At 45.1% G+C, this 21,041-nt stretch overlaps 1 protein-coding gene across 1 annotated transcript in view; it reads right to left on the bottom strand.

Annotated features, from left to right (window-relative positions):
• Positions 1-20,332, bottom strand: part of LOC124798736 (UDP-glycosyltransferase UGT5-like) — a 105,279-nt gene extending 84,947 nt beyond the window's left edge. The window contains exons 1-3 of the mRNA XM_047262264.1: positions 20,087-20,332; positions 12,273-12,524; positions 544-921 (exon numbers count right to left, since the gene is read on the bottom strand). Of these exons, the coding sequence (XP_047118220.1) occupies positions 544-921; positions 12,273-12,524; positions 20,087-20,332 (876 nt within the window). The remainder of the gene's footprint in view (positions 1-543; positions 922-12,272; positions 12,525-20,086) is intronic.
• Positions 20,333-21,041: the final 709 nt, after the last annotated feature.

Raw genomic sequence — 21,041 nt, 5'->3', positions numbered from 1 at the left:
TACAGCAAATGCTCGACTGCTGCCCTGGCCAGCACATTCTCCAGATCTCTCACCAACTGAAAACGTCTGGTCAAGGGTGGCCGAGCAACTGGCTCGTCACAATACGTCAGTCACTACTCTTGATGAACTGTGGTATCTTGTTGAAGCTGCACGGGCAGTTGTACCTGTACACGCCATCCAAGCTCTGTTTGGCTCAATGCCGAGGCGTATCAACGCCGTTGTTCTGTCCAGAGGTGATTGTTCTGGGTGCTGATTTCTGAGGATCTATGCACCCAAATTGCGTGAAAATGTAATCATATGTCAGTTCTAGTATAATATATTTGTGCAACGAATATCCGTTTATCATCTGCATTTCTTCTTGGTGTAGCAATTTTAATGGCCATTAGTGTATTACGCACCTCATCCTCTGCCCTCCTACAGTTCCTATGCATACGAAGGTAATGAATCAGTGGATACGAAGGTGGCCATCTCTTTCGCTGTTCGCCCTCGCATGTTCTCCGTGAAGCAAACAGCTGTACCTTTGGATACGGTAGCGGCACGTACCTCCGGCAGAGGCTGAACCTCCTTGATGTGGAGGCCGCCCACCTCGACGATGGCGGGCACGGTGGGCCGCGGCTCGTTCACGCTGTGGTGGCTGTTGACCAGCACAAGGCTGGAGCCGCGCGCCACACTGCTGGCGGCCGGCGCGTCCGGCCCGAAGAAGTCGCGCGCCAGGGCGTCGATGGGCCGCTGCGAGAACCACCAGTCGCCGAGGCGCAGCGCCACGTGCCACGCCGCGTTCTCCAGCCGCTCCAGGAACGAGAAGGGCGCCGTCATCGCCGCGTAGTAGCACTCGCTGTACGCCGGGTGGTCGGGGTTCCCCACCTGCTCTGCAGAAACCGCGGCACGTCTCAGCGCGGGCGCACAGTGCGTTGCACTCGCCTACAACATGTATCACTGCCAACCACTTAAACCACCATCCACTGATAAATCATATTATTGTAAGTGAATTGAGATTCCCCGCCATATATTGCTGACGAAATCTTTTCAGGTTTCCATGCGGATGGCGTGGAATTCCGTGACATTCCAACACAGCCATCCCGGAGGGAAGACACAGAAGATTTCGTTAAAACAATTTTTTGCTTACCATTACCGGTTTCGAACATTTTGATTATTACAATTTCTCTTAATTTCCATTATTTTTCGAAGTACTGATCAGCTGCTGATTGTTTATATGAAAAAGATAGTTTTCGGAAATGACTGGGATCCTTTTCTTTTTACATAATGCCGGCCGCGGTGGCCGTGCGGTTCTAGGCGCTGCAATCCGGAACCGCGGGATTGCTACGGTCGCAGGTTCGAATCCTGCCTCGGGCATGGATGTGTGTGATGTCCTTAGGTTAGTTATGTTTAAGTAGTTCTAAGTTCTAGGGGACTGATGACCTAAGATGTTAAGTCCTATAGTGCTCAGAGCCATTTGAACCTTTTGTTTTTACATAATGCTACTGTAAACATGGAACACCTCATCAATTGCCCGATCACTAAATGCAATACACTGAGGAAAAACGTCCGAAACGATAATGGTCAGAAACAATAAAATATATATTTTTAAGACTTCATCGGTTTAGAGGTTGGTGTTGTTGTTGTTGTGGTCTTCAGTCCTGAGACTGGTTTGATGCACCTCTCCATGCAACTCTATCCTGTGCAAGCTTCTTCATCTCCCAGTACCTACTGCAGCCTACATCCTTCTGAATCTGCTTAGTGTGTTCATCTCTTGGTGTCCCTCTACGATTTTTACCCTACACGCTGCCCTCCAGCACTAAATTGGTGATCCCTTGATGCCACAGAACATGTCCTACCAACCGATCCCTTCTTCAATTGTGCCACAAACTCCTCTTCTCCCCAATTCTATTCAATACCTCCTCGTTAGTTATGTGATCTACCCATCTAATCTTCAGCATTCTTCTGTAGCACCACATTTCGAAAGCTTCTATTCTCTTCTTGTCTAAACTATTTATCGTCCATGTTTCACTTCCATAAATGGCTACACTCCATACAAATTCTTTCAGAAATGATTTCCCGACACTTAAATCAATACTCGATGTTAACAAATTTCTCTTCTTCAGAAACGCCTTCCTTGCCATTGCAACTCTACACTTTATATCCTCTCTACTTCGACCATCATCAGTTATTTTGCTCCCCAAATAACAAAACTCCTTTACTCATTTCCTAATCCAATTTCCTCAGCATAACCTCACTTCATTCGACCACATTGCATTATCCTCGTTTTCCTTTTGTTGATGTTCATCTTATACCCTCCTTTCAAGATGCTGTCCATTCCGTTCAACTGCCTCTGCAAGTCCTTTGCTGTCTCTGACAGAATTACAATGTCATCGGCGAACCTCAAAGGTTTTATTTCTTCTCCATGGATTTTAATGCCTAGTCCGAACTTTTCTTTTGTTTCCTTTACTGCTTGCTCAATATACAGATTGAATAGCCTCGGGGAGAGGCTACAACCCTGTCTCACTCCCTTCCCAACCACTGCTTCCCTTTCATGTTCCTCGACTCTTATAACTGCCATCAGCTTTCTGTGCAAATTGTAAATAGCCTTTCGCTCCCTGTATTTTACCCCCGCCAGCTTCAGAATTTGAAAGAGAGTATTCCAGTCAACATTGTCAAAAGCTTTCTCTAAGTCTAAAAGTGCTAGAAACGTAGGTTTGCCTTTCCTTAATCTTTCTCCTAAGATAAGTTGTAGGGTTAGTATTGCCTCACGTATTCCAACATTTCTACGGAATCTAAACTGATCTTCCCCGAGGTCGGCTTCTACCAGTTTTTCCATTCGTCTGTAAACAATTCGCGTTAGTATTTTGCAGCTGTGACTTATTAAACTGATAGTTCGGTAATTTTCACATCTGTCAACACCTGCTTTCTTTGGGGTGTTATAAAAGGAACGCTGGTGCGCGAAACTTAAGGATGAAATTAACTAACACATGATATGTCACTGCGAAGTAACGTAACTCGATGAAACTTTGACCATACACTGATAGAACTCCTGCTGTATAATAGAGTAGATAACTGAAAGAAATACGCAGTGAGGCTAACAGAAACCATACTTTTATCCAAAGTGACTGCGATGTATCGTGGTCGCGTGGTCATTCCAAAAGGCGGGACTTGGTTGTTAAGAGGGTACGTGGTCACCAAGGACTGCAATGCATGCTTTGCAACTTGCTTGTATGCTGGCCACAAGACTGGTAAATAGTTATAGTGGAAGGGTGTCGATTTTTCCACCGACTGCGTAGGTACGTCAGGACGTGCTGCAAGATGTCTCCACCAGCAAAGATTCAGGATAAGCTACTGTGTAAGTGCTTGAAAACCAACAGGGCTCTTAGTACCATGAGCCAACACCAATTTGGCTTCAGAACCGGCAAATCGATAGCATCAACCGTACCCTACACAAAGTTAATACTACATAACAAAAATACACCCTAGCAATAATGATTGACATTGCCGGGGCATTTGATAACTTCTGGTGACCCGCAATACTTCAAAGGCTAAAACATCTGGAGGTACTGCAATCACTGTACAACAGTTTCCCAAACTACTGTAAGAAACGAGTAGTCGAATGGAAGATGTATAGCCGGATATTAATTAAAAGAACTGCGACAAACTGTCTTCAAGGGGCGATCTGCTGCCCTATCTTTTTGCGTATAACAATCGAACCACTCCTACAACTTTCTGATGACAGATCAGAAGGAATTGTCGCCTACGCAGATGCCCTATTTGTTATATAGTCACTGCAAACATCAGAGCCCAGTTAGAAGAGAAAGCCGGTGGAATACCACAGACAGCTACGCAATGGTGTCACAAAAACAAACTCGGGATAGCCTAAAACAAAACAACATACGCAATACTGAAAGGATTACTCCAAAGGAACACATCAGGTAAAATAGGGGACACGAACATCAAACGAGTACACGTTATACGCTATCTTGGGATACACTTAGATGAGAATTGAATTTCCACGATCGTATAAGGCCTACAACAGATAAAGCAGAAAAAATACTACATAAACTGGTGAGGCCAAATGCAAAAGATCACAGACTATCTGTACCAGACCTACGGACATACCACGACCCGCGCCGCTGGATTGCCTTGCTCGGTTGGCGCGGCTCGCCCCGTCGGAGTCTCGAGTCCTCCCTCGGGCACGGGTGTGTGTGTTGTCCTTAGCGTACGTTACTTTAAGTTAGGTTAAGTAGTGTGTAAGCCTAGGGACCGATGACCTCAGCAGTTTGGTCCCGTAGGAACTTACCACAAATTTCCATATCAATGCCGAGCTCTTAGAATCGTACTCAAAAATGGTTCAAATGGCTCTGATCACCAGAGCACTATGGGACTTAACTACTGAGGTCATCAGTCCCCTAGAACTTAGAACTACTTAAACCTAACTAACCTAAGGACATCACATACATCCATGCCCGAGGCAGGATTCGAACCTGCGACCGTAGCGGTCGAGCGGTTCCAGACTGTAACGCCTAGAACCGCTCGGCAACTCAGGCCGGCAATCGTACTCAGATTGGCAGCTAGCACGTGGGCAGACAGAGTGAAACTGGAGATCAACAAACCATCAGCCAGACGTGGGCAGAGAAGTGTCCTGCTTAGGATATCTGGAGCCTTAGCACCACCTCAGTGGTTGCACTGAGTGTGGTGCTCAGAATATGCCGCATAGATATCACAATCAAATACAGATCAGCGAGGAACTGGTTAAAGATGGAAAGACTAGACAAGTACACACAATAACTGGTGTACCGATAAGGACTATACATCACGTTAAAAGATGGGGTTTGGATACAAGGTGAGTGGGATGTAAATGATAATGGACGTAGGCTGCACGATTTCCTTCCTGACATGCAGGGGCGGTTGACAATGAAATATATTGGTCACAGCCGCTGTATGGTACATTTCTTAACCAGACACGGATCTTATCCCACGCACTTACACCGCGTGATTCCACGACAGACACCTAGAAGCACATACAGTGAAGAAAGTTCCCCAGAAACCGATATCTTCTTCTCCGGACAATACGCGAACAACAGACATATACCAGACTTAGACGACACAGAAACAGACATACATGTATACACCGCAATGGAAATGGAAATGCCGCGTGGCTAGGGCCTCCTGTCGGGTAGACCGTTCGGCTGGTGCAAGTCTTTCGAGTTGAAGCCACTTCGGCGACTTGCGTGTGGATGGGGATCAAATGACGACGATGAGGATAACACCCTGAGCGGAGGAAATCTCCAACCCAGCCGGGAATCGAACCCGGGCCGTTAGGCATGACATTCCGTCACGCTGACCATTCAGCTACCAGGGGCAGAATACACAACAGTAAGAGACAAGGAACAAAGTTCACAACCAAATTCGATGACAAACAGTATTTCAAAACAAGACACGACATGACAGATGTATCTACACCCAACGTAACAACGATCTCCAGAGGGTGGACGGCGGCACTCACAGTGACAGCGGAAAGACTGACACTGAAGACGATCAGGAGGAGAAAGACGAGATGTAACAGTAAATAAGTGTAAGGTGCCTTCAAACTAGCCACGAAAGCACCAAATGCTGTAACGGATGAGCACCTAAAGTTAATCCATAGCATTACCAATGATGTTTCTCTTCTACTAACAAAATTTTTTGTTGTGACTGGCGGTCAACAGCTCGAAGAAACCATTCCGAGGTATTCACCGTCAGTCACAATCGGTGACGGCACTAACAAATGTCTCCTCTATCCCATCATCTTTTTATATTCTTGTTGTTGTTGTTGTTGTTGTTGTCGTGGTCTTCACTCCTGAGACTGGTTTGATGCAGCTCTCCATGCTACTCTATCCTGTGCAAGCTTCTTCATCTTCCAGTACCTGCTGCAACCTACATCCTGCTGAATCTGCTTAGTGTATTCATCTTTTGCTCTCCCTCTACGATTTTTACCCTCCACGCTGCCCTCCAATACTAAATTGGTGATCCCTTGATGCCTCAGAACATGTCCTACCAACCGATCCCTTCTTCTAGTCATGTTGTGTCACAAATATCTCTTCTCCCCAATTCTGTTCAATACCTTCTCATTAGTTATGTGATCTACCCATGTAATCTTCAGCATTCTTCTGTAGCACCACATTTCGAAAGCTTCTATTCTCTTCTTTTCTAAACAATTTATCGTCCATGTTTCACTTCCATACATTGAAGCACTCCATACAAATACTTTCAGAAACGACACTTAAATCTATACTCGATGTTAACAAATTTCTCTTCTTCAGAAACGATTTCCTTGCCATTTCCAGTCTACATTTTATATCCTGTCTACTTCGACCATCATCAGTTATTTTTCTCCCGAAATAGAAAAACTGGCTGGTTCAAATGGCTCTGAGCACCAAGCGACTTCTGTGGTCATCAGTCCCCTAGAACTTAGAACTAATTAAACCTAACTAACCTAAGGACATCACACACATCCATGCCCGAGGCAGGATTCGAACCTGCGACCGTAGCGGTCGATCGGTTCCAGACTGCAGCGCCTAGAACCGCACGGCCACTCCGGCCGGCTAAATAGCAAAACTCATTTACTACTTTAAGCCTCTCATTTCCTAATCTAATTCCCTCAGCATCACCCGACTTAATTCGACTACATTCCATTATCCTCGTTTTGCTTTTGTTGTTCATCTTATATCCTCCTTTCAAAACACTGTCAATTCAGTTCAACTGCTCTTCCAAGTCCTTTACTGTCTCTGACAGAATTACAATGTCATCGGCGAACCTCAAAGTTTTTATTTCTTCTCCACGTATTTTAATACCTACTCTGAATTTTTCTTTTGTTTCCTTTACTGCTTGCTCAATAATCAAACATCTGGGAGAGGCTGCAACCCTGTCTCACTCCCTTCCCAACCACTGTTTCCCTTTCATGCCCCTCGACTCTTATAACTGCACTGCCATCTGGTTTTTGTATAAATTCAGAATTTGAATGAGAGTATTCCAGTCAACATTGTCAAAAGCTTTCTCTAAGTCTACAAATGCTAGAAACGTAGGTTTGCCTTTCCTTAATCTTTCTTCTAAGATAAGTCGTGGGGTCAGTATTGCCTCACGTGTTCCAATATTTCTACGGAATCCAAACTGATCTTCCTCGAGGTCGGCTTCTACTAGTTTTTCGATTCGTCTGTAGAGAATTCGCGTTAGTATTTTGCAGCCGTGACTTATTAAGCTGATAGTTCGGTAATTTTCACATGTGTCAACACCTGCTGTCTTTTGGATTGGAATTATTATATTCTTCTTGAAGTCTGAGTGTATTTCGCCTGTCTCATACATCTTGCTCACCAGATGGCAGAGTTTTGTCAGGACTGGCTCTCCTAAGGCTGTCAGTAGTTCTAATGGAATGTTGTCTACTCCCTTTTCTTCTGTTTTTCTTAAAGCAGCAAAATTTTATATTTCAACCTTAAATTATTGTAATTTTAAAAATCATTGTTCTTTGTAAAATGTTACAGATAGAAACAAAGCAAAAGAAAACTACAAAAAAGATTAGAAAAGAAAACTGTAAGATCTACAACTTGTTTTAAATCCTGTGGTAACAGGTCCATAATTTGGCAATAAATAAATCTCCCTAATGCATCTTACCTGTGCTCGATGAGATTTAAGTCGGTGGAACGGCTAGGCCAGTCCACTCGCCCAATATCCTCTCTTCCACCTACATTGTTCGATGGGGTCGCTCATTGTCATCAATAAAAATGAGGTGAGCGACTAATGCACCTCTGGAAAGACGGATGTGGGGAAGGAGCATAGTGTTACAACACCGTTGATCGGCGAGTGTACCCTGTACAAAGAATTGGAGGTGGCGCCCATTACTCCCATACGGTGAGAGGTAGGAATACGTAATGCACCCAGCAACACGATCATTTTTCTGGTCCAGGTGTTACGGTGTGGGGAGGTGTAATGTTGCGTAAGCGTACTGACCTTTGAACACGGTACACTCGCACGTACGAATTACTGTGATACCAAACTCCTTCCGCATTTGCGTCTTTCCAGGAGTGCATTCGGAACGTACTTTTTATGGATAAAAATGCACCAACGCATCTAACAGCGCAGGCAATGGAACTCTTGGAATGCGAGGATATTCGCCGAATGGACTGCCACGTCCGTTCCTCCGTTTTTAATCCCATCGCGCACGTTTCAGATGCTTTGGACAGGCGTACTGCTGCACGTCCACGTGCACCAACAACCATCCAGCAGTTGTCAACCAAACTGGTGGAGGAATGGAACGCCCTGCCACATGCAGTCCTGACCAACCTCGTGGCCAGCATGGGACCACGTTGTAGAACGTGCTTTGCCGTCCGTGGGATCACACACCCTATTAACCCCCGTGTCCTGCGTTTTGTAATGTCCAAGGAAATATCGTAGAACACTGTGGCTGGCTCTGAGCACTATGCGACTTAACTTCTGAGGCCATCAGTCGCCTAGAACTTAGAACTAATTAAACCTAACTAACCTAAGGACATCACACACATCCATGCCCGAGGCAGGATTCGAACCTGCGACCGTAGCGGTCGCTCGGTCCCAGACTGTAGGTAGAACACTGTGACTTCAGTATAATTGTTGTTGTTGTTGTTGTCTTCAGTCCTGAGACTGGTTTGATGCACCTCTCCATGCTACTCTATCCTGTGCAAGCTTCTTCATCTCCCAGTACCTACTGCAGCCTACGTCCTTCTGAATCTGCTTAGTGTGTTCATCTCTTTGTCTCCCTCTTCGATTTTTGCCCTCCACGCTGCCCTCCAATACTAAATTGGTGATCCCTCTATGTCTCAGAACATGTCCTACCAACCGATCCCTTCTTCTAGTCAAGTTGTGCCACAAGCTCCTCTTCTCCCCAATTGTATTCAATACCTCCTCGTTAGTTATGTGATCTACCCATCTAATCTTCAGCATTCTTCTGTAGCACCACATTTCGAAAACTTCTATTATCTTCTTGTTTAAACTATTTATCGTCCACGTTTCACTTCCATACATGGCTACACTCCATACAAATACTTTCAGAAACGACTTCCTGACATTTAAATCTATACTCGATGTTAACAAATTTTTCTTCATCAGAAACGCTTTCCTTGCCATTTTATATCCTCTCTACTTCGACCATCATCAGTTACTTTGCTCCCCAAATAGCAAAACTCCTTTACTACTTTAAGTGTCTCATTTCCTAATCTAATTGCCTCAGCATCACACGCCTTAATTCGACTACATTCCATTATCCTCGTGTTGCTTTTGTTCATGTTCGTCTTATATCCTCCTTTCAAGACACTATCCATTCCGTTCAACTGCTCTTCCGAATCCTTTGCTGTCTCTGGCAGAATTACAATGTCATCAGCGAACCTCAGAGTTTTTATTTCTTCTTCATGGATTTTAATTCCTACTCCGAAGTTTTCTTTTGTTTCCTTTACTGCTTGCTCAATATACAGATTGAATAACATCGGGGATAGACTACAACCCTGTCTCACTCCCTTCTCAACCACTGCTTCCCTTTCATACCCCTCGACTCTTATAACTGCCATCTGGTTTCTGTACAAATTGTATATAGCCTTTCGCTCCCTGTATTTCACCCCTGCCACCTTCAGAATTTGAAAGAGAATATTCCAATCAACATTGTCAAAATAATTACCGTCCTTGAATAAAAGGGTCATTTCTGTTGAGGATTCCTTTCAGTTACCTTCTGTATTATGCTGTAGACGTTCTTGCTATGTATGGTCCAATTTTCATCGCATTACGTTGCTTGGCAGTGACACATCATGCGAAAGCTACTTTCGTCCTTAAGTTCTGCACACCAGTGTATTTCAGCACACAAGGAGTGCAGTCTGCAGATGTCATCTGTAGCACTTAAGAGGCCCATCAGTCAAACAGATCAGTGCGTGCTTGAGCATTGTCCTGAAAAATGATGGTCAGGTCCTGCAGAAAGTGTCATCACTTCTGGTCGTAGGTTGTGTTTCAAAAATGAACAGCATAGGGAAAGAAGTGATGACACTTTCTGCGGGACATGACTATCACTTTGGAGGACAATGCTCAAGCACGCACTGATTTGTTTGACTGATGGGGCTGTTAAGTGCTATACCATCTACTTTATTTATCGTACCGCAATACAGGCACGTAAGAAAGAAACAGACAAACAACTAATACAACAAACGTTAATAATTGCAAACAAACATGACTAATATAACGAAGTTTAAGGATTACAAATAAACATCAAGTCTATTAATATAATCTATCGACTCTGGAGTTGCTAGCAGGAAATCGTCCGGGCTCCCATTATAGGCTCTTCTGGAACACTCTTCAACAATGTGGCTGATGGTCGTGCACTCTGGGTAACGCTAAATGAACTAGCACATACTGGCAGTCAGATAATCTGAGGATCTCCTGACTATAAGACACTTTCAGTAAGAGTTATGTCACCAGACAGACCACACGGCCCTTCTCAGGTCCCTCTGACCAGGAAACTCGGACCCGTGATTCGAATTTGTCACATAAACATGCCATCTACTGCACTCCCCTTACTGAAGCCCTCGTAAGTTCAACTCGATTTCTAAACTGAAGGAAGCACTTCACGGCATTCGCTTCAGAGCTGCTGCAAATTCGTCGGGCAATAGACCGCGCCGCTCGAACTTTGAACACAACTGCCACTGCTAAAAGTATCCTACGACTTCCACATTGATGGCAACACGTATCTATTTTGTACGAGCTGTAAGTAAATAGTTGCCTCGTATTTGCAATAAGTAACGGAAATAACAGCTAAACCTGAAATATGGAAGTTCGAAGAATTTCATTTCATTTCCTTCTCTAGATGTGCCACAAAAACCATTATAGATTCATTTCCTGCATCGCTATTGCTATACTCCTCGCATGACGTGACCCACGAACATCTTCAGTCTTTGAATTTCTTTGGAACTTCTGTCAAAGTTTCGTCTGACACGCACTATGTTAAGGAGCACTGAATCCTGCGCGCTGTCTCACAAGGGAACCTCCACATCGCACCCCCCTCAGATTTAGTTATAACTTGGCACAGCGGATAGGCCTTGAAAAACTGAACACAGATCAATCGAGAAAACAGGAAGAAGTTGTGTGGAACTATGGAAACAATAAGCAATATATACAAACTGAGTAGTCCATACGCAAGATAGGCAATATCAAGGAGAATGTGAGCTCAGGAGCGCCGTGGTCCCGTGGTTACGGTGAGCAGCTGGGGAACGAGAGGTCCTTGCTTCAAGTCTTCCCTCCAGTGAAAAGTTTACTTTCTTTATTTTCGCAAAATTATGGTCTGTCCGTTCGTTCATTGACGTCTCTGTTCACTGTAATCAGTTTAGTGTCTGTGTTCTGCGACCGCACCACAACACCGTGCGATTAGTAGACGAAAGGACGTGCCTCTCCAATGAGAACCGAAAACATTTGATCGCAAGGTCATGGGTCAGCCGATTCCTCCACAGGAAAACACGTCTGATATATTCTATACGACATGTGCGTCACATGGCAAGATTATGTTGTCGACCCACCTAACTTGTACACTAGGCGAATGGGTAAAAGATTCTTCTACCTTGCCCGATTTAGGTTTTCTTCTGGATGTGACAATCACTGCCAAAAAAGTGATGAAAACATAAGAGTTTATCACATAAACTGCAACAAATGAATTGTCTGAAAATAAAAAATTTCGCTCGAGGGAAGACTTGAACCAAGGACTTCTCCTTCCACAGCTGCTCATGCTAACCACGGGACCACAGCGCTCCTGAGATCACACTTTCCTTGATGTAGCCTATCTTGCACATGGACTACTCAGTTTGTATATTATGCTTATTTTTTTCATAGTTCCACACAAGTTCTTCCTGTTTTCTCGATTGATCTGTGTTCAGTTTTTCAAGGCCTATCCATTGTGCCAACTTATAACTAAATCTGAGGGGGGTGCGATGGGGGAGGTTCCCTTGTCAGAAGACGAACCTTATTTGGGAGATTGGCACGACAGCACTACACGCGGCGCGATTTGTTGGGTGAAGTGGTGGTAGGGGGTGGGGAAGGGGGGGGGGGGGGCTACCTGCCCCCGACATCCTGACAAGGAAAGCTCGTCGGTCGCTCGGTAAAAAGTCCTAGACACGTCGGTCGGTAGGTCGGTCGGTTGGTGCGTGTGTCTTGTATAGGCCCTTTAAGATAGCTTCCCTGACACCAGGAAACGATGTAAACCGATGACGTGAATCCACACTCGGCAGTCAGCAGGCGACGCAGCGACTCACCCTGTCGTAGACCCAGGGGAAGGCGACGCTGGAGACGATGCCGACGAGCGGCGCTTGGAACACGTGGGCGAAGGGCACGAGGCAGTCGCCGTGGAAGATCTCGGCGATGACCAGGTCGTAGTGGGCGGGTGTGTCCCGCAGGGCGCGCAGCTGCGGCAGCGCCAGCACGCGCGAGCAGAAGTCGCTGTTCTCCTGCCAGTTGAGGACGGCCAGCGAGAGAGACTGGTACTCGCCCACCAGGTCCATCGTCACCTGCCGCAACGGGACGCTAGCAGACAACTATCACTTCTACCTAGCACACCGTCTACCACCGTTTGGTCGCGAAATTAAACCTGCAGTGAAAATGTGATGAAGTTTGGGGCAGATGTGTTGGGTAATGTGTTTAGCATGCCCGTCGATTGCGTCACGTCACACTTTCCACTTCCGAGTGCACTGTGAGCGTTTAAAGATGCTTTGAGCAGTATTGTCGCCTGGCGACCGTGACATGCCTGCTGAGGGGTTTCGCCTGATTTCACGCAGCCCACACAACGTAACTGTCACACATTTCCTCTTCTGTGACAGTGATCGGACGCTCAGTGCAGGGGCAACAACGAAGGTTCTGCAGCGTTTTCGATGGGAAGTGTTTGATCACCCACCACACGGCCCGGACTTTGCTCCCTCTGATTTTCATCTCTTGCTCACACAAGGTGCTGGCCGTGACGGCATTTTGGCACAGCTCCAGATCAGCATAAGGATTTGGCAGAAAGAACAGGCGACTGCTTTCTATGATAAGCGAACTGGAAAGTTGGTACCAAGCTACAACAAATGTCTAAGTCGCAGTGGCAAATATGTAGATAAGTAGCTGGAAAGGGTGGCTAAATGCTGTAAATAAAACATTTTTTTAATTTTCTCTGTGGTTTCTATTTCACGACCGGTAAAATCGCCCTAGGACGTTTGTAGCACGCAATTAGTGTCGCTGGGCTGCTGCAGACTGCACCACACATGACACGACAGGTGCATCAAGTTTTGCTTGGGAACTGACACCGGGCAGGCGGGCTCTGATCGCCGGTAATGCTGAGGCCCATTCCCCAGACTATGACATGGGGGCATCGGTTTTAGGTGAACCGAGGGCTGAGGAATCGACTTGGAAGGAAGCAAAAATCTCTTTGCGATTCAGCACTTCATACTGGTGTGCCAGTAGCACCTGCTCATACAACTGTTCATCGTCCCAAAGCCTATCATAGAAAAACCTCGTAATAACGTCAGAGACACATTGGCATTGGTTGACCTTTCTTTGTCCTCCGCTAACTAAGCATCAGGTAATGTAATATCACTTCTTCGTTGGTTTTTTATTGCACAAATGTAACGATTTTATACGATTAGCAAAGGCATCTTGAGAATCTCTCACATTAAAAGCCACAAATGACAAGTTACGAGGGCTGTTCAGGAAGTAATGTCCAATCGGTCGCGAACTGGAAATCACAGTGGAAATCAAAAATGTTTTATTTGTAAGATTTAGTTACACCTTCCAACTACTTTTCCACATAGTCGCCGCTCTGACTGAGACATTTGTCGTAGCATTGTACCAACTTATCAAAAATTTCGTCAGAGAAGACAGCCTCTGCTCGCTACCAATTCTCTGCGTTGAACCGCAGCTTGTTTTCTTTGGCAAAATGTTGTCTCGATATCCATCGCTTCATGTGAGCTGAGAGGTATCTCTGAGGGAGCCAAGTCCGGGCTGTAAGGTGGGTGACGAAACACTTCCCATCAAAAACGCTGCAGGAGCCGCATCATTGCTCCTACAGTACGCGGACGAGGATTGTCATGAAGACGGAAACGCATGACAGCTACCTTGTGTGGGCTGCATGAATTCAGGTGAAATATCTCACAGACACTCATACTTGGCGGTACACACCGTTTTCCAGGCTTCTTTAGGCGCTCACTGTGCGATCAGAATTGAAAACAGCGACGTGATGCTACTGATGTTCACACTAGAGACACTGTCCAACACATCTATGAGAAGCTTCCTTGGATTTTTACTGTGGTTTCTATTTCGCGATCGATCGGGCCTTGCGTTCTGAATAGCCCTTGTGTCTTACATTTATCTTGTATTATTGTATCTTATGTTGAAGCTGTTTCACTACTACACTAACTTATTACTACATGTTATTGAGTTTATGGAGTTTATTTATTTTATAAGCGATGACTGTATGGTCAGATCTATAACTTTTAGCTGCTATATCGAAAGATTATCTGCACTAACGCCAAGTAACGAATGCAGCTTCTTTTATTTGAAGCAGCGTGGGTCACAATTTCGTGCTTCTCTTTTATACTGGAATATATGACAAGATACAGTGCACTATGTCCTCTAAATATGAAATGTCTCACTTTTCTATACATGCATATATCTGTCCTGTGAGATACTTCTCGTTTATGTTTTTTTATCCGACAGATTTTAAAGATATCTTAAACCCGAAAAGCGTTCAAATTGTTAAATTTATATAAAGGAAAACAAATCAAGTTACCGCGTTACATTGTCTAGTGCAATTACGATAATTATTCTGCGTCATCCATTGATAAAATTGCTTAGGCGTTACCGTTAGTTGTTAGCTATCTCAAAAAAGACTGCATTCCATTGTTCAAACACGTTTCAGGAAACGATCGGTGCAATAATTTGTGTTACACCAATTCCACCCTCCTGTTTTCATCATATGCAGAGGCTTTTGTTGTAAGTGGTGAAAGTTTTTAAAACTCCACTTGATTGTTCTCTAGTTCATCTACCCCATTGTATCCACCACAACAATAGGCATGTGCTGATAGTCTAGTGGTAAAGCCCGTGCCTGGAAATCTAAAGGCTGTGAGATCGAAACCCAGTCTTCCTTTAATCCAGCCTTAAACTCCCAATGATGTGACTATTCACCAGGAACGACATGTAGTTCGGTTTCCACCGTAAGTTGCCCCGGTAGGATTTCTGGGGTAGGTTAGAGACGCGCAAGTAGTCGAAGTGGAATCCAAGTGAAAGATTTGCAACAGCCAGCCTGATACACTGACTTATTAATATTAATAGAAAAATAATAACATTTCAGGATGACTTTCTTTATCATGTATGGGGTGTCGGTTGCGCTGTTTAGTGTACCCCTACATGCTATAGTCCCACTTCTGGTGAGCAAGAGAGAAGGCAAACAACCGATATGCTCAAGCATATTAATTAATGGAAATGATAGTGCTGCCGCGAGGGGATTAGCCAAGCGGTCTAAGGCGCTGCAGTCATGGACTGTGAGGCTGGTCCCAGCGGAAGTTCGAGTCCTCCCTCGGGCATGGGTGTGCGTGTTTGTCCTTAGGATAATTTAGGTTAAGTAGTGTGTAAGCTTAGGGGCTGATGACCTTAGCAGTTGAGTCCCATAAGATATCACACACATATGAACATAAATGATAGTGCTGCACAACGTAAACGTGTTACTGAATGACACTTAAGAGGAGTGGCACAGTCAATATGGTTACCACATCACGCACATGTACATATTAGTAAAAGGACACCTCATCTAATCTATAACACAAGCAAATTGTCGCTATAACAGTCAAGTTTATTATCGAAATGCAAAGCACATGAGTTGTTAACTGAACGTTTAATACTGGCAAAACACATGAGTTACCAACTAAACATTTAATTCGTGGAGATATGTACCCTGTATGCATCTATGCAACTACTTGAAGGCAGATTGTTTATTGCCATACTCGTTTCGCTCCTTTTACTTGGGAAGCATCATCAGTGGCGATTTCCATTGCTGTTAACTCATTCGTGAGGTCCTCGAGATGCATTCGTTAGTTTCCATACTCCAGCCGGCCGATTTCGGGCGTTTTTTTCACCCACATTTGTCACATCGAATATATCGCTTGTACTTCTTGCAATGAACATATATGTTGACAAATGTGGTTGAAAGAACGCCAGAAATCGGCCAGCTGGAGTATGGAAACTAACGAATGCATCTCGAGGACCACACGGATGAGTTAACAGGGTTGAAAATCGCCACTGATGATGCTTCCCAAATAAAAGTAACGAAACGCGTATGGCAAAAACAAATTTCCTGCAGTTAGTTGCATAGACGATACATAACTCCACGACTTTAAAGCAACTAAGGGATAAACGGGAAACAGAAAATTGACGCGAACATTTAACACGTGCACAAGGGGTTCTAATGGTGAACTCTTACCTTGGCACAGGTGGGTGAGGACGATTAATGCAAAGTTACGCAAATAACACACGACGTGACTGTAAGCATGGTTAATAAATTACGGGCTGCACCCGCAAAAGTAGTTCTGAACATGAGTAAGGTTGCTAAAGTGCATATTGGAAGCAACTAACTGGGTGCGAAGCATTAAAGGTCAGTAACTGCAGTCTGAATACCGTGTCGCTACAGAATCGGCGATCGCAATGGTGGTTCATCATACCAAACTCGTGGCATAAATTAGGAAAGCGGCGGCAGTTGCAGCTGGACATCCTGGGATCAACTCTCTCTCATTATTCAAATGGAGACATCTTTATGTACGAGAACAGGGCTCCCCATGTCAGTCGACCGATAACAAGTCTTCACACAGTTATCTCCCACCGGCAAGAGTTTATTTCAGGAACTCCTAGCAGCCAATGATTTCAGTGTAAGTGTCCTCAAACTTCGCTTTTCCTGTCGGATTAGGGAACTCGCCGTCCAACAGAAGCAGACATTGCGACTTCCGTCCAGTTAAACTTAAGCAAAAAATTAAATAACCTCATATTGTTTCGGATTTATGCTGTATCTGACCAACAGCGTTCTGGTGCTGGAAGGAAGGCAGAAAATGTGGTGTCACCCGCCAGACACCACACTTGCTAGGTGGTAGCCTTTAAATCGGCCGCGGTCCGGTAGTATACGTCGGACCTGCGTGTCGCCACTGTCAGTGATTGCAGACGGAGCGCCACCACACGGCAGGTCTAGAGAGACGTCCTAGCACTCGCCCCAGTTGTACAGCCGACTTTGCTAGGGAAGGTTCACTGACAAATGCGCTCTCATTTGCCGAGACGATAGTTAGCATAGCTTTCAGCTACGTCATTTGCTACGACCTAGCAAGGCGCCATAGCATTTGATATTTATCTTGTGAAGCATGTACAGTCAAGAGAGATGTTCTCCAATTACGTATTAAAGTTAAGTATTACAGCAACTGCGTCAGTTTTTCTAAGTTCTCATTTCCTTGTAATGTTCCAGACCTCACGCCAGCCTGCGTGAGCTTGAACGCGTGCCTTTCGGCATCCTCGCATAGTGACTTGGCTGTCTTGCCAAGTCACAACAGAAAATCTGTGCCACTCCACGGTACAATTTCGAAACAGACCTATGACATGCTCGGCATCGGCGTATGGATGCAGATGAGGCAGTGAGATCCAATCAGATCGCTGGATTCTGAAATTTCAAACAGAACATTGGTTCGTGGCATGGTTCATGAGGCAAACGGATTTTCACACCGTGGCTTCTGGAAAAGGGCACCTGGCTAGAAATTCCTTATCTATCTAAAACGCTCCTTTGATGCTGTGGTCTGCTCTGAGAGACGGCTGTCCCGTCCACCGCCCGGAGTGCGCGGTTGAGGGCGACAGAATGCTGTATCGGCTACTTGTGCTGAGATCCAGCGGTGGACTATGAACATTTTTGTGGTTTAGCCTGTTCCTTTTAAGAACACGCTTATCTTTTGCTAGACAGCTCGCAGGGTCTCGATTCAGTAGACTCTTAACAGTATTAAAAAGAGAAGTGAAAAGAAAGCAATGAATGTGACAGCTGCTGGATGTGATGAACCCGGCTTGCAATTATTATGCGGCGTCAGAGATCGACTACATTGATCAAGAGAATGAGAATAACACATTATGAAATATGTTGCGTGACATGCACGCAACAAATTCCAGCGCTGTTCGTGACGCAATGCACTAGGGTTTCAGTTACGGTTTCTATGGAGCTGTGTGACCAGGCGCTACTGACACAGCTGTCTCAAAAGCTGACTGCGCGTATCAGTTCAGTCAGACCTCCGCCAAAGGCCACGTCTAGGACGGCTATGACCGTAACACAAACTGCCTGAGTCCGAGGGAAGTCCCTGACTGTATGTAACAGTCGAAACCTTCTCCCCTCCACCGAAGGTAGGACTCGGGCTTCTGAAACACGCGAGACTCCCGATATTTCGTACAGCAAATAGGTTTGTTGTTATGCTTAACTTTATGGAACTAGTTTGTATCATGATGGATTTCTTATGTTATTAAGCATGAGAAACTACTTTACATTAAACATATTTATTAATCACGAACACCCGGTTTATGGTTGGCGGTTTCAAAGTACAGAATAAAGCTACGGGAAACAAAGTACATGATAAATGTTCAGATTTCCATAAAGCCGATCTGTTTTCGATTAGAGCTTAATTTATTACCTTTCATAAAGTTACGCTCAAAACAATTACCATCTTTTCATAAGAGTCCAAAGAATTGAATGCTATGGCCGTTATGTTAATTGAAGCGCCAGGGTCATTTTTGTGAGTGTTATTTACTAGCTTGAAAGAAATATAAAAGTGACAGGCAGACATTTACCTGACTACTTTAGTGGTAGTGGTAAGTTCCTATGGGACAAAACTGCTGAGGTCATCGGTTGGCTTACGCACTACTTAATCTGACTTGAACTAACTTATGCTAAGGACAACATACACATCCATTCCCGAGGAAGAACTCGAACCTCCGACGGCGACGAGCCACGCGAACCGTGGCAACGCACCAAGACAGCGCGGTTGCCCCGCGCGGCTTACCTTAGTGCATACAATTACCAGGCAAAGTATAACTGATGAGTGGCCATGACGAGACCCATGCAAACACGTGTTGGCATTATTTTTTAGGACTACGATTTGGTGTCATGTAGGTCGTGTGTGCTTTAGTGGCTGTGGAGTTTTGAATACGGGTGTGTACTGACAAATATAGAGATTTATTGGCGATAAATTTGTATGTATTATGAAGTACTGTGCCACAGTTTCTGTCTGTATGTATTGGCTAATTTCAGGAACTACTGTATGGATTTTGATACGGTTTTAACTAATAGGATAGGCTGATTCACGAGGAAGGTTCCTGTCTCTGTACAAATTATAAACAGGTCGTCCGGTCGTAGATACTTAGTTTGACGTATACAAAGCCAGGGCGAGTCGCTAGGAGTGTATGAAGAGGAGTGGAAAGAAGAAGTGCTACTATGTTATTGAGAGGTAACGTTTACAGGTGTGCTGGCAGAGGGGTACGTGTTATCAATGTCGCTATGGAAAAAGCATTTGTTAGCGTAAAACGGCATACGATATAGCTATTGATTGAAAAAGAATTGGATTGGGAAAAAAAATAAAAATCGAGAAGAGCACTGGGTTGTATGTTTCAATGAATTATTCTGGTAAGGTGTCGGTTGCGGATATTAGTTTTCTCCTATTCTATTCAGCTTATACTCGGAGAGGCTGGGGTGGCCGAGCGGTTCTAGGCGCTTCAGTCTGGAACCGCGTGACCGTTCCGGTTGCACGTTCGAATCCTGCCTCGGGCATGGATGTGTGTGATGTCCTTAGGTTAGTTAGGTTTAAGTAGTTCTAAGTTCTAGGGGACTGACGACCTCATATGTTAAGTCCCATAGTGCTCAGAACCATTGGAACCATTTATACTCGGAGAAGACTATGAAAATGAGAATTATTTGTTGGTGTGAAAAGATTACAACTATCGCATCATGTGTTGAAGTGAACGAAATAAGACTGCTACAAAACAACAACAATGACAGTTTGTCTGTGAAAAGCGGAATGTATATTCGACACCCACTCACCTCGTCTGCGAAGAAGGGAATGCTTCCGAGGATGCTGATGTCGGTGTAGTTGGCGACGGGCGTCTTCTGCGGGAAGTGGCTGACCACGGTGACGTTGTGGCCCCGCGCCGCCAGAGCTTTGAACAGCCGCTCGAACATGACGAAGTGGCTGGGCGCCACGAAGTAGACCAGGCACAGGATGTTGGCCGCCTCGGACGCGCCGGCGGCGCTCAACAGGGCCACCAGCAGCAGCGGGCGAGTGCGCATCTTCCCAGGGACGGGCGAGGGCTGCGCGGACCGGAAGAACACCGGCGATGGCGTCACTTCCTGCTGCGAGAAAGCGGCCAGCTGTCGTACATCGCCGAAGTAAATAGAGGCAGAACAACCACATCCTGCGCCTCCATTCAGTAAAGTTGATTGTCTCCATCACTTGGCATAAAAGAGACTATCGTAATGCATTGCTGGCAAGGAGGTAACGACGAACTTACTGGGGATGTTGTTCAGGAGCCTAATCGAAAGGGTTTTGTTCTTACGCTAACAATAACCAATTTGCGCTCAACGTATAACAGTAGCGTTTTACGTATAGGGTAACTGAAGGTGATAACGCCGTACAGGCTTAACGTCATGCACGGTTTAATGGCTAGTTTGGGAGTATTCCGATGGTGGCAGCAACATGTAAGTAACGCATAAATGTATATCTAGATCATGATATGGCTAAGCCCTCTCAAAATCGTGCAGAGGCTTCAAGGACATTTAACATTGCATGACGTTTAACATAGCTGAACAAGGCTGAAGGGAAAACACCAGCTAGGAAATTTGGCCGTAATCCACAGCAACAGTTCTCAACAGAGAAGTGTTAAATATTGTTTCAGCACCAGCATCACCATAGGTCTTGTAAATTCTGGCAAAAAGGACCTCAATCAAAGAACACTTAAAGTCCTGTAGTAAGGATCTGTACTGCGATAAGTGCGGTGGC

The sequence above is a fragment of the Schistocerca piceifrons genome, chromosome 5 (assembly GCF_021461385.2).
Source record: "Schistocerca piceifrons isolate TAMUIC-IGC-003096 chromosome 5, iqSchPice1.1, whole genome shotgun sequence".
NCBI classification, from domain to species: Eukaryota; Metazoa; Arthropoda; class Insecta; order Orthoptera; family Acrididae; genus Schistocerca; species Schistocerca piceifrons.
The sequence above is the reverse complement of the archived record's forward strand: the minus strand, read 5'-3'. Positions and strand labels throughout refer to the sequence as shown.